This window comes from Dromaius novaehollandiae, chromosome W, assembly GCF_036370855.1.
Source record: "Dromaius novaehollandiae isolate bDroNov1 chromosome W, bDroNov1.hap1, whole genome shotgun sequence".
NCBI classification, from domain to species: Eukaryota; Metazoa; Chordata; class Aves; order Casuariiformes; family Dromaiidae; genus Dromaius; species Dromaius novaehollandiae.
The window spans coordinates 26279782-26294659 of NC_088130.1; the positions used below are offsets into that span (position 1 = coordinate 26279782).

Genomic DNA, 14878 nt, shown 5'->3' on the forward strand with positions numbered 1-14878 from the left:
TTAATGTTTTATATAAAAAGCAGGTATACCATCTAACTCAATTTAGCAATATTTCAAGTTTGTACCTCATTAAAAGGTAAGTGTTTGTGGATATAGTGTATTTCAACAGCTTAGCTATTTTCTGAATTACTCAAAATTCTAATACCAAAAACGAAAGTTGTAATATTTTTCCCAAGTCTTACTTGGCATTAATTTTACTTCAGACTTTGTGTGTCTTGGTCCTCAAGTGGCTCAGGGGACTAACGAACAAAAAAAATCCTATCTCTTGCCTGCAGAGTTCAGTATTTATGACGAGCACTATCACTGCACCACTGTGTTATTCACTATTTGGGATTTCTTTTTTGTATTTGCTCCTAAAATACTGCTTACATATCTTTTTGCTGATATATTAGAATATGATATAGAAATGTGTCACATAACTGCATATAATTACATAGTTTTGTAGAGAGAAAAACACACATTTTTGTATCAATATAAAATTCAGGACTGTATCTGTGCATCTTTCTCACTCTTATTTGTAGTCTTCAGAAAAGGCGCTCTTAACACAGCAAGCCTTCTGCATGAGTACTCCTATATACATTTGGAAGATCTGCCACTGCAGACTTTACACAAGACAATTTAACTTGATTTCTAGTAAGTATACAAGTTTATTTCACCCATCCCCATTTGACACTGATAATCAAAAGCTTCTCCCATTTCCTTTTTCATCTAAATAGCTGATCCATAGTTACCTGCACATTTGTACTCTGTAACTGTAAAAAGGCAACATGTTACTGTTCATATCATTATCTGAAATTAAATCAATTTCATAATAAGTTTTAAAGAAAGCTGTTTCAAATACAGCAGCTACAGCTAATATTTTAGAAATAGTTGATATATGAATAATGACAAAAGTTAGCTTTTATCACATCTTAATTTAAGTATCTAGAATAAAGGCTAAACAGGAAAAAAAAAATACTACTCCAAAAGTGATAAAAAAACGCTCTAAACTTTGTAATAGCGAAAAATTACCTTTGCAATGAAATAATCCCAGATACTAAGCTCAGGAGGAATAAATTTTTCTTTGTCAGATGGAGATTCCTGCTCTACCAATGGCAACGAAGGTGACTGAGAACTCTCTTTTGGAGAGGTTTTCGACGAAAGCTTAAAACGCTTTTGCTGTTTCTCTCCATCATCTACAGAGGAAGAAACCAAAAGTACAATATATTGTTTTGGGTTGCTTGCCACACCCGCCCCCCTGGCCCCGCTTTATTTTTTTTTCTTTTTTGAATAAAGAGATTCATGATAGAAAGTAGAAATCTTCCTCACGACAAGTTCTCAGAATTTTAGCTTAGCATTTCTATATGAAACAAGCGTAAAGAAAATTAATCCTCAGACATACAAAACTAACAGAACTAGAACTCAAAAAGGGGACAACCCCCAGTAGATGTAATATATAGTAGTAGCATATGCACACAACTGCATTAGAAGCTTTCTTCTTACAACACGGATGACGTATCACAGTTCAAGCAACAATACTACGAAGAACTAGACTACTTAAATAAATACTACTGAATGTTTATCTAAGCTTGTTTTTGGGGGGTTTTTTTTTGGCTTGTCCAAAAAGACAAAACAAAACAAAAACAACAGTCTTATCTTTCAAAATATGTAGTGCAAGTATTTAAGCTTACCATTCCTACTGCAAGTTTTTGCACATGAAGATTTCCACCTGTTCTATAGTTGACCTGCTTTCAGAAGACTCCTGAACAGTACAATCCTGATAAATTCACTTGTCTTAACAAAGTTTGTCCAACAAACATAAAAGGCCCTATTTTCACCAATACAATCAAAGATCTATCTTATCAAACAGGGAAGAACTGCAATGACTAGTTATTTGTAGTAATACTCTAGCTCCAAAGAGTTGAAGGTTCCCCTCTCCCTCCAGACTGCCTTTATTCAGTGGAAAAAGTGGCAAAGAGATCTCTTCCAATGACATTCTCCAGGATGAGAGTACTCAAGGAAACCATTTATTCGCACTATCAGAAAAATCTTAATGTAGTTGTGCTACAACTACATGAATGAACAAGCTTTGTTTTGGAGCCATTATTTTTCCAGTTAAGAGAACTATCAACTTCATCAATAGGGAAAAAGTAATGGCTTGATTTAGAAATTAAGAAAAGGCTCACATAACCATCTGATGACCCAAAATCATTCCTGTTCTTGGTAGCTGAACTCTATTTGAATAAAGTCTTTTTATCAGTAGAGAAGGAATGTTGTGGATTGCCACTTTGAACAACAAAGCAGTGTTCCGATTTTCCGACAACACTTTAGTGCGGAAAGGAAGACTCAGAAAGGGAACCAGCTCGGAGATGTAATGTAACGAGACCACCTTCGTCCATCTTCAATTAAAAGATGAAAAAATAAACAAAAAGCCACCTTTGCATCCATTTCTTCATTGACTGTAAAACTGACTCTATATTTTCAAAGTAGTAGATAGATATACTAGATGGAGACTAATGACTATAGTGAAACAATTAAACGGAATCAAGGCTTAGATAAAACAAAGCAAGCTGAATTGTTAGGATAAAAAGGAAGTCGTTTTGAAACAGTCTCTGTAAAAAACAAAAAAAAAAACCCCAAACTTTTACCACCTATTTATCTGAGTACTGAACATTTAACTTTTTTCCATAAGTAATTCAAAATCTTCATTTTATGGTTATCCAATTAAGGTTTGAAAATTAGGATATCATCCAGAAGAACCATGGAACAAGCCTGGACTCTGCTTTTCCTCTAAGTACAACAAACAGTTGAGGAGGAAGAGTCTAGGAAAACCTTTCCATATAACCTTTGTTTCTTGTTTAATTAAGTGGCTTTTTTATTTTATATATAGCAATAATCAGACCAGACAGCAGGTCACAAAAGATGCCATCTACATGCCTTTGCTAAGTAAAGGGGAATGTTGGCTGCCTTATGGTTTAAATCTTTGACTGATGGAATAAAACAGCAGTAATAACTCGGCTCCAAGACAAGCAACCTGCAGGCTAAAAAAAAAAGCTGACTCAGAAACTAGATATTCCAAGTCATTGAGTTCAACCATCAACATAAGAACAGAGCTGAGCTAGACTGGTTTTCAAGGATGAATAAGGAGATCACAAATAAAAATGGCTGCTTTACATTCTAACTTTATTCCTTTCTGTTACCAAAGGCCCACAAAAGCTTCCACTGAAGCTGCTAAAATTACCTTCTCCTGTTAATAACACTGAGGATGACTCAAAGACAGGCATCAACCCTATGTATGACTGGAGGGAACTACTGCAAGAAGTACTTCCTAGCTTTTTTTTTTTTTTTTTTTTTTTTTTTTAAACAAACATGTTTTATTCACAAGAGCCTTTTTAGTCTTGACAGATGCTTGAGAAACTATTTCCTTCAAAACTTATAGGTACTCCCGTCACTTGAAAACAGAAGATCTAACAGTCTGGACAAAAGAAAAACACAGCCTGTTTAAGAAGTCGTACGCTACACTTAAAACTTACATGTTCATAACAGAAATGTTTCCCTGAGCCAACTGTGAACCCTGAGGAGAGCAGTATTTAAATTTTTAAGTTTGTATTTTTATGCCTCGCTTGCATGTAAAAAGAAATGCTTGTATTATGAGAAGGTTTTTTTAGTGGGCACAATCATTTCCCTAAATTCAGTGGCTGATCTTTTTCATATTAATTTTCTGAACAAAAAGTTGCCTAAGAATTTTCAAAAACACTTTTGACCACAATTGGACCATTACAACTACAAACAGATGAACTACAAAATAATTTCTGTATAATCTAGTAAAAGCTGGAGACAGTATTTCATCCTGCACCCCATCTTGACATTAGGATATTGTGATAGTCTGTTATCCTACTACGCTGTAACATAGACTTTTCCCCATTAGGGATATTATTTGGAATTCACTTACCTGTATTTAAAGCTGAAAACATAATAGCTAGAGTACAATGTATTCTCCTTTTATTATTTAAAGCTCATCAGCTAACAAAGAGCATGCACATGCATTACTCTGTATGGAATTTTAGCAACTGCTTAAAAAAATGAAACACTAGGCAGAAAAGTAAGGAGCATGATTGCAGGTTGCAGATTGATAAGGCTGCGTGATACAGAAATAAGCAAGAATAGCTTTGCAGGTTGCTTTTCAGTGGAGAATTCAAAACATAATGCTGTACTTTAAAACAGAATTCCTCACATTCTTTTTCATCCTTCATATTTTTAAGCATAGTACAGGCTTGTAGCATTGACACAACAAGCATTGACAGATAACAATATGAAAGGCAAATGAAAGTACAACTAGATCACTCCAGATCTAGAGTGATTTGAAATACATATTACTGGTGCCTTTTTTACATTCTAAAAATCTTTAAATACATGTACAAATTCACAAAAAAAATCCAACACTGTCATTTAGGATTTCAGATCATCGATTACTATCACTTCAAATTATTTTCATATATTTCTACTTAAAACTATTTCACATTTTGTGTTCAAAACCCATTAATTTTACATTTGTCTTGTAAGTATAACATCATTTTCCAAAGAAAAAATTGTGTGTTTCAGAAAAGGAAAAAGCTTCCATTTCCGCCAAGATCTAATACACACCATGATATTCCAAGGGTGGGTTGCCCACCTCACCTCCTTTCTACCTCCCCAGGCAGAGCAAAAAGACAGTTCTTTTTCAATTTCCCAAAAACTTAAAATGCAAGTCAGAGGTACTGTGTTTTACTGAAGATGACATGCACACATTAAACTGACGACACCCCAAAGAAATGCAAAATGCAAGCCATCAGTTAAGAGATGTAAAATTATGAAACCCTCCACTTACAAAATCATCATCCTAGATCGCAGCACCAATAGACAGAAGCCTTGCAGAAGCCCAAACCAAAATGGAATGCCAAAGAAGAGAGCTAGAGACCAAGCCATATCTTGAATCATTTTAGTAAGTGCAGAGCCCTTTACAGATTGTTATAATCCTTTCAGAAGCTACAAATGCCAACTTGAACAACCATCAGGTGAAAGTCTACGCTGCTGGACATTTTCAACTTCCAACCTAACAAGAAAGTGTACTTGGCAGGCATACAAACCCTGAAAATCTCACTATATTTTGTTTACTCATGGACAACATGATCTACATGACTCCAGTCATTCAGCCAAGGTACCCAAATTTAATGAATAAGCACTTGATAGTAGCAACCCGATGATGTTTCATAGGATTACAGTAGTCAAGCTATACAAGACTGTACCTTCTTTGTTGTATTTATGTACAACTTAATGAGCACTGATTGCTGAAAAACTGAAAGAAAGTATGTATTGAACGCTCAGATGTTTTTGAAGACATTATGTGCATTCCAGCACACTATGAATGGAAGTTTCCGAAAAAATTAAGAGACAAGCACAACAAAATACTTTGTGATGTATCCAGACCTTGTTGACCTTTCCTGTTCTGAAAAATCTAAGGCTTCCTCTACCAAAATAGCTCCTTCACCCACAGCGCAGACACTTTCGATCAAACATTTAATTTGGTTTTATGGCTGCCTTAACCAAGAAAAAGACCTAGTAATAGACAGAAGACAATGACTTTAATATGGAATAGGAAGGCCACGCAAGTAATGAAGATTGCTCAATGCTCCAAAATACCATAAGAAGTCAAGCCTAACATTGAAGCCTGTAATTCTGAGCTGGAATTCAAGGTGAGCAGTCTCAGATCCATGTCAAAACTTCTACTACTAACCATATCACAGGGAATTCTGCATTTAAAAGGAACAGTTTGACATGGCTGTTTGTAGCTCCTTCCACAAGCTGAAAGGCTTTAAAACTTGGGAAATCTGTATCCTTTTATCTGTTCTGAGATTAACCCATTCCTGCAGAAAAAGCCTGTGAGGATGCTTTTTACTGTTGTTCCTGATCTGATGGTGAAAAGGTTCATCAAGTATGACATTGTTGAATCCGGTCTGAAGCAACAAGTTTCTACTTTGACAAGGGTTTCCCTTTTTTATTTTTTTTTTTAAGAGGGAAATTTGAAGAAGTTTCCTGCACAGTAGTACAGCAAGCAGATAAACATATGAGTTTTGAGAGTTTTTTCTTTTTACACTTCCTTAAATAAACCTTGACCAACCAAACACTGAATTCATCTTTTGCTTAGATGCTCTGTCACTCCAAGTCAGACATTTATAAAATCTGTAATAGTAGCATCTTTTGTTGAACATCATGAATAAGTTTGTGGAAGACTAGGGAAAAGCTACAAATCAATCCAGAACATCTAAGGAAAAAAATACAAGCATAAGACTGACAGCAGGACTGCATGGTCTGTGGACAAGTTTTATCTGAGCATCCATATTATCAAGGCTTCTCTTCCTCAAAATCTCTGGCATGTTAGGCAAAAATCATCACAATAAGAGATGACAGTTTATCATTTCTCCCTACAGAACTACAACTATAGCAGTAATTAAGAACAAAGTTTATACTAAAACTTTTTAATTGCTTGAAAAGTTAGGACATCAGGGGAGAAAATGCAAGACAGGGATACCTGCTAAAAACACCTTGCCAAATTCTTTCACTGAAACTAACACCCTCTACTCTCTTGGTCAAGATGTGGTTCACATCCCAACTTTTACTATACTACAGTTGAAGGATAAAAGAATATTATAGGCTTGCCTAGGTGTAGGTCAATAGAATTCAAAGTATTCAATGCAAATGGTGCTACACATACTGGAAACTGTACATTTTTCAGCATCATTCCTTATTTTGTATAGACTATTTGTACACAGAACTTTTTTTAAATTAAAGGCATAAGTTATACATCTGAAATCCAAAATGACTACTTAGAGTATATAAAGTGTACTTGCAAAATATTCAGTTTTTGAAATAAGTTTTGCATTTAATTTATTCTTGCAAAATGGATTGAGTATATGAAATGAAACTATGGATTTCTAACTGTTCAAGTAAAATTCAAACTCATCCTTAAGAACCCTCCGGATTACAAAGAAATTACCATCTCTCTGTAGACTTGTTACATGATTTTTTTTTTTTTTGGAAGAAAAACTATATGGGAAATTTACTAGATTTTTTCAAAATCATGATCAACAACAGTTATTTCTCCAGAAGTTAATTTCCTCTTTGAAAACGTAGTACGTCCACAAACTTAAGACATCAGTAAGAATACAAATTCTTAGATGCTAACCCACAGTTTGTCATCATCATTTACTGCAACTGCAAAGACAAAAATGTGTCTGAAAAGTATAACGTGATACAGCTCTGAAACATTCAGACTACGTTTTGGCTCATCTTTACAAACAAGAAAACAATAGTTTTTCATACAAATTAACTAACAATAGAGGTCAAAAATTTTACAAGACTACCAAGACCTACTTTTTGGCTCCTGTTTTTTAGTTTTTTGTGTAAAAACTAAAATTGAAAAACATGGATCACACTAAATTACAAGAAATTCAAATTACTTATCCAAAGTTGATTGCATGTTCAAGTCACCCAAAGCAGGGGACAGAGAGAAATGACATAATCCAAATATTAACTTTGTTGATTAACTTTGTTGGCCAGCAGTGTATATAACACTATACCTCCTAAGTTTGAAACTTACAGAGTTCAACATCCACATTCAGACTAAACTGCTAAAAATCAAATAAACAAAGGGAATAAGCAATGCACTGACAGATTGTTTCTTGGAGGATTATCCTTTCTTGGAAGCTACATTTCTTTATAAAATCTGAAGCCAAAGACTAATGTCTTATTTAAGAAATACGGTGCAAAATGAAGAATCAAGCTTTAAGGGTAAGTCCTTCCAGTGGCTGCAGGTCTATTCAGTCAAGTGCTGCCAGTGCTTAGGAAAGTTATCAGTAGTGCTCTGGGTTATCTCGCTGAGAAGTGGACAGTTTTCAGTGATGCTATTGACAAAACCTGAACTTTAAGGAAGTTCTTCTAATGACTCAAATGACTGAAAGAAAATCCACTGTGACACATGCATTACTGCCACAAATAGTGGAGAGACAGCTATTCTTCTGAATGTATTGGCTCTTAACAGGAAGCAACTGATAGCTCAGCTGAGTAACTCTGCAAAAAGCATCACCCTAGTGAACTTCTGTGTCACTTGAGTTCTTCAGGAAACCTAATTTGATTCTGATTTAATGCTATTTCTATTTCTGAACATAAACAAAATTTGGGGAGCAGATGAAAAGATAGCAGAGTTAGTAGAACTCTGTGAAGCCAGCTGGAAAGAGTGAGGAAAACATACAATATATTGTGAAACTTGGGGTTATGGCAAACAGAAGGCTCACAGTACTCCAGAAGACAGAACTGAAAAGATACAGAAGGGCAGATCATCTTATCCAGCTTGTCCAATCACTTACAAGTATAATTCTTGAACAAGGAGTGCTTGGTTTTCAGTAGCACTGCCATTTGGAGACACATGAGTAGCAGAGAAAAATAGAGTCTATCCTCCAAGGACTTAGTAATTTGTGATTCCTCCTTTCCTGCTGAGGGGTTTAAAGAAGGGAAGTGATCGACTCCGGATTTTGGTTTGGCACCAAATAGCCTTCTTAACAACAATGGAGCAGCTGGAAATCTTACCCTCATTCTTCAGTGGGCACAAAAGGAACCTGGAAACTAGAGGTCTGGAGTATTCCTCTCACCCATGCTCTTTCCAGGAATAAGAGTACACAGAAGGAGGTGGCTCAGGACAAAATATTTTCAAGGGTCTTTCAGGTAAAGAGACAACCTTCAGCCTCACAGTTTGTAGGTAACAACAGCAATGACAATTAGGAGGACCAGCAACAAGATTCTGCTACATATTAGCACATGCAGGTCAGAAGGACAGAGATGGAGGTTCCAGCAGCTAACATACCAGGCATCTTCAGTTCTTCAGAAAACAAAAAACAAATACAAAACACAAATAAACTTAGCTCCAACACCAGAACTTAAGTTCTAATGACTGGATAGAAAGGCAAGCTGCATTAAAAACAAAACATACTGCTGACACAGACATGTCTGGAACAGTATCAGTCCCTGGTATTGAGATTCCTTAACCAGCACCTCCTAGCCCCAGGAGAAGATACCACGAGACACTATTGTACCTTAAACTCAGATCCTTAACATCAAGTGAAGAGACAGTGCCCAGACAGACCTAGCATGACAGCAACCAACTGGAGACCGCTGCTGATCCCAAGGAAGCACATCTATCAGGCTCTACTTTTAGCAGACCTTGTGAGATTTTTATTTTTCCCCTCTAAACTTGGTTGGATGAGATAGAGCCTTAACAAAGGTGAGGGAGAGAGAGAGAAACAGTGCGTGAGACACCTCTGGATTACCAGATCCCAGTGCAGAACAACAGTGGAAACAAGTTTTCTGCCAAAGCCTTCAGACTCATTGTTTTAAGCTGAATGAAAGAATGCAGGGACAAGGACCAGCAAACAGGGCTGAAAGAGAGTACCTAGGCCTTTCACTGTTAGTGCAGGGCTTGTATTACTAGGGAATCACATAATGTTTTTGATAATATGAATCCTTATCTTTTTTTTTTTTTTTGCTTTGGGTTTTGCTTTGGGTTTTCCCTCCTTTTGGGAGGGAAAATATTTTACAAAAATCTCAAAATAAAAGCTAGTGAAAAAAGTTTCTTGTTATGCATAACAGAAAATGGGAAAGCTGTCGTCTACAGGGGCAGAACGTGTCATAGCTGACTGGAACAAGTAACTTAGTATCCATTTCTGTGCCTTAAGAAAGCAAAGTGACAGTAATGGCACAAAATTACAGTTGATTTTTACAGTTGACTCCTCTGCTTCACTGAGGCTCTATTTTTTCTTATGTATTTTTTCTTCTTCAATATTTAAAGTGACTCAGAAGGACTTTTCCTCCAAAATCTGCACGAGGTAAACATGCATTAAAAACAAATCATAGACTTATGGAATCTTAGAATCATGTAGATTGGAAGTAGACAGGCCTTTAATAACCTTCAGAATATTTTTCTACTTAAAAAACATAATTATCTCATTATTTTAAAACACTAGCAACATTAACACACCTTAGTACATACTTACAAACACCTAATACACTTAGAATTGCCAACAGAAAAAGCTAGTTATGCCTTCAAACAATCGTGATATGACAAATATAGTTACTTTAACAAAAGGTTATTGAGAAACACTTATCCAATGCCACAAAGCAAACAGCAAGATCTAGAACAAGAACTCACTTTTGATTAGAGCACTGTTTAGAAAATTTTTTTCTGAACATCTGACAAAGTCTGTATTTAACCAGACTAAAATCTAGTTTTCCCTCAAATGCAAAGTTCAAAGGACAGTTTATATACATACTTCACATGTGACATATGATGTCACCGTAGTTTAAGAGATCTACATTTATAGAGCCTTCCTTTTTTAAAATTAGATACTTACAGGATAGTTGCTCTATGTTATATAGAAACTGAACTAAATTACAAAGCAGAAACTTGGATCAAAAAGAAAAGCATTACCAAAGTCATTATGGACCTCAGGATAAATCATCATTATCCAAATTTAAAATACGAAAAGGTACCCACTTTTCTAAAGGGTTCTCATACTATTAAAATTGAATAGCAGCAAAATAATTTTTTACAGTGTCTAGAACAAACACTTAGAAATCCACATGCATAATAATGCTTATATTCATGAAGCAAAACAAGCAGCTCTCCAAAGATGTGAAATACTTCTGATCTTTCCAAACCATGGTCAGAGTAATTTTGTATTTTATATTTGAAACTGGTTTCAGATGAAGTACTACATTAAGGCCTTTTTTTTTTTTTTTTTTTTTTTTTTTTTAAAAAAGGTCCAATTCAACTGCTGCTGTGATTGCAAAACATCACTTTAAATTTTGATGTCATGGCTTGCAAACAGAAGTTTTTCTCTCTTTCTACATATGCAAAAATCACACATTGCAAACTTCATGTAGAGACCTAATACTAAATCTAGTGTCTTGCCTGAAGATTTGGTAGGACTATGAGTACTGAAGGCAGTAAGGGATTTGGAAAACCCCACACATTCCATGGAGAACACTACTACCTGATGTGGGCTAGGCATTGGGAAGTGCCTACCTGCCAAAGAGAGAAAACACACTGTATTTGTAAAAAGGGAATAATCCTGTTAGGACAGAACTGGAAAGCTTTAAAATGAACATAAAAATTGTAACAGTACTGAAAATGTGCCAGTTAAGATTAACTTCATGCCCCACGTAACAGCAGCTGTACTACTTTGAAACTTTATTTCAGTATCATTCACTTGTTTTAGACTCTCTTCTACAGAACACCTATATCAATGATTTTAAATCTTTTTCTTCTTTGGAGATCTAAAAGCATACTAAATTCTTACCGAGCAAAAACTGTTCCAAACAATTTTTCTTATGCTTTCAGAAGTCAAATTATTTTCTAAAAAAGATAAAAGAAAATAGAACTAACCAGTTTTCGCCTTTAATTGCACCTGTCCTTTGCTGGGAGTATGAGCTCCTCCTCCAAAGATAGCAGACCACATTTTGTCATTAAGCGGATGAGCCATGATTCTATATAACTCATTGCTGGAATGCGTTGCTAGGCCATGGATGAACAGACTAAGATAAACTGCAGTTAGAATTTCACATAGTAAAACTGTGAGACCTGGCTGGGCTTCTTCACCAGCAGAATTCAAGAGTCGTATTAGAGCTGTTATACCTAAAATGAGGGAAAAGAGAAGAAAGAAAAAATAAACACTCCCTTGATTCTGTGAACTCATTGGCATTTTGAGTGACAACCTATAATAATTACTACCTTTCTGCATAGAAAAAAAATTGGTGTTTCAGAGAAAATGAGAAACTCCAAGAGAAAGCAAAGTTTTGCTTTTATTTAGCAGTTTAGTACAGCTTTTTGTCTTCATGTATCAGACTAACAGCTAATGAGGAGCTTCAGAACTTTTCAAGTGAAAAAAAATCACAAAAAAGCACCCAAATTTTGGGATATATCTTAAAACTGCCAGTTTAACCTGTGCTGAGACACTGTGATACAACAAGTAATTATACTACTTAATCTTCCTTCCCATGTCTCTCAAATCCTCTCTTCACTGGCTCCTTAGTTCTTTTAGAAGAGGGTTAGCTCTCTGTTCTCTAAGTTTAATGCAGTACTCCAAGATTTAATACATTATGTGAACTTCCTGCACTTCATATAAAAATTTAATTTTCCTATGGACTTTCCTGTGGTGCTTGTTTCACAAACAGGTATTAACCTAACTGCACCATAACACTGTAATTTGAAATGTTGTCTTCTCACTTTACAGTGGTAGAACCATCCATTAATTATAGGCATCAACTCAGAATATCCACTGTCTGACAAGTGCTCTTTTTCCTGAGTACTGATTTTTATGTTCCTATAAAAAGTTTCAAAGTTTCAGATGTGGCTCCTACTGTCTCACTTCGTGCACACAAGAAGTCAAAAACATGAAGAACAGTGGGCAAAGATTCTAGTTCACCTGATATTCTCCCATTTGCACAGAAATCATGAGACCATTCAAAAACAGAGAAATTAGTTCAAGCTGATGTTAACTATAAGCACAATTGCTTGCAATCTCTTGTCTCATTCATTGCAAATCTAACTCTGCAATTAATGAAATCAGAAAAACAGATGACAACCTGATTTGTCTCCAAAGCCTGTGCATTCACTGACAGAAAGGTCTACTGGAAAGAAAAAATTCACAGCACCAAATAGAAAGACTGCTACACTACCCAGGATTACACAGTATAGTTCACCTGTGATTAAACAGAGTGAAAGAGCCAAATTAACTTTTCAGTGCTCAAGCCCATAATCTTGAGGTTCTCAAAGTTTTTTTTGAAATATGAAATTTACTCCTTGAAAAACAAGTCCCACTGTATGAAGGCATATTTCTTGGTTATGTTTACATTGAAGTTATTGGTATAAACTGAAGCTCATATAGAATATTTTAGGTAGCTTACATACTCTCTAATAGAACCAACATAGTTTCACAAGCAGATATCCTGGCATGGTTTAAGTATTCAAGTTGTAGGGGCCTGTTGTATTTACAGCAGAACATAATTCTGTATAAACTTTCTATTTATCAATAGACTAAAGTTACCTCAATAGACACCCATAAGCTACAATCATATCTGTGATACATATGAAAGTATATGAAAGCAAAAGACTGGTAAGACTGATGTGCGCCTGCAGGTGGAGCAAAGAGAGCACAGGACAGCAGTTCTCCTTACTTTAAGTTTTCTTGCCCTTTACTAGAGCCTGAGCTAACAATTCTCAGTAAAAGAAAGCAATATAAGTCTGCTTGAGCTAGTGAATAACCTGGTCTACTAGGTTACAGCTTCTTAAAAAAATGAAGATTAAATATTTATCATATTATTTATACCAAACAATGTTACAAACACTAAAAGAAAGTCTACAGCATAGCTACACGCTCTTAGAGCGGATGCAGACAGTTAAGTTCTCCTTAAGCGGAAAGAAACAAAGCAACTCTGAATACCTGGCCACTGAGCAGGTGACGTATTGGGAGACACTGTTTCATCTAAGCTTGTCGTTCTTAGAGAATGACGCTGAGTTAGAAGCAAAGTCTGATACACTGTTCCGGTGAACTGATTTGCTTGTAATGAGCTGTGAAACAAAGAACTGAGATGTCATATTTATTTTAAAAAAAAGTTTAAAACTGCTCAAGTGATAGCCCTTGCTAGATGCAGGAAAACTTCAGTATTGACTTTTGGTGCACTACATATTATGTCATTACTATAATGAGACATTATCTTGATTGCTCTCTAAAATTTGCTTGTGATAAATCTTTACCTGTAGCTGTGGCCATCACAAAGACATTGGTAGATGCAAGCAGAGAGTGATGCTGCTAAGGTATGCATTACATATATCTGGAAGACAAAGTTTTATAGAACAGATTACACTTCAAAATGAACAGTCATTAGTATCATAGTACTTCAACATATACAAATTTGTAACTGCAGAACAAACACTGAATACAGAAGAGATAAGAAGTGCTTAGAGCAAAACTCACTGACAAAGTATTTTTCTCTTCAGAATTCTTCTCAGTTAAATCTACTCACTTTGCACTGAAAGGGACGGGGAAGCACTCACACAACCCACAATCACAGCTCAGTTCTACCTGCACTGTTCCTCAATTAAGAGACAGCAACATCTTAAGCCACTATACTCACAACAGTCATAAGTGATTGTACTCCTAAAGAGTATTGATGTGCTGGCTAAGAACACAAAGGCTTTGCTTCAGAATGAAGACTGTAAAGCAGCTTGGTTTTGAACAACTCTTGCTGCATCTCTCAACAAGACACACAATTTACTTAGTATCACACTGAACATCACTATTTCTGTCATAGCTGATATATTTTATATATCACAAAATACATTTACGTGAAGAACTAGAGAACCTGTTGATCAAAAAGATTCAGTTAAAAATGAAGTTTAATATATACATCTGTCCATTCCTTGTGAAACGAAGCACCAGATTAGTAACTGAGCAATCAATCTCTTGAGGCTCTCTAGAAATCCCCAGAAAAAGTAAACTGGATCTGGGATCTAATACGTACAAAACTTCAGAATATACTCAACCCAAAGCTTTAAGTTTAGTTTTCAGTCCCAGATTAAGTACAGAAGAAACTTTACGCAAACATAACAAAAAAACAAAGATTGTATGAGCACAAAAATTGTTTCACAGAAACATTTGAGCTTTCTTCACTTTGCAGACCATCAGTTTTTGCATCTCAAAGCTATCAATTTTATTTAGGTCTATTAAAATACAGAACTTGTTAATATTAGAGAAATTGTGATCATATTGACATAAAAGTCAAATGTGACACTGACAGTGTAGTATAATGT

General features: G+C 35.4%; 1 protein-coding gene across 8 annotated transcripts in view; it reads right to left on the reverse strand.

The window, feature by feature from the left end:
- The window catches only part of LOC135323509 (dmX-like protein 1), an 83969-nt gene that overhangs the window by 19925 nt on the left and 49166 nt on the right, over positions 1-14878 (reverse strand). For 6 of the 8 annotated variants that reach the window (XM_064500167.1, XM_064500166.1, XM_064500165.1 and 3 more), the window contains 5 exons: positions 13823-13899; positions 13509-13636; positions 11453-11701; positions 10979-11092; positions 1012-1175 (listed from right to left, as the gene is read on the reverse strand). In XM_064500167.1, the coding sequence (XP_064356237.1) occupies positions 1012-1175; positions 10979-11092; positions 11453-11701; positions 13509-13636; positions 13823-13899 (732 nt within the window). The remainder of the gene's footprint in view (positions 1-1011; positions 1176-10978; positions 11093-11452; positions 11702-13508; positions 13637-13822; positions 13900-14878) is intronic. The other 2 variants (XM_064500169.1, XM_064500168.1) reach the window with 1 other exon arrangement.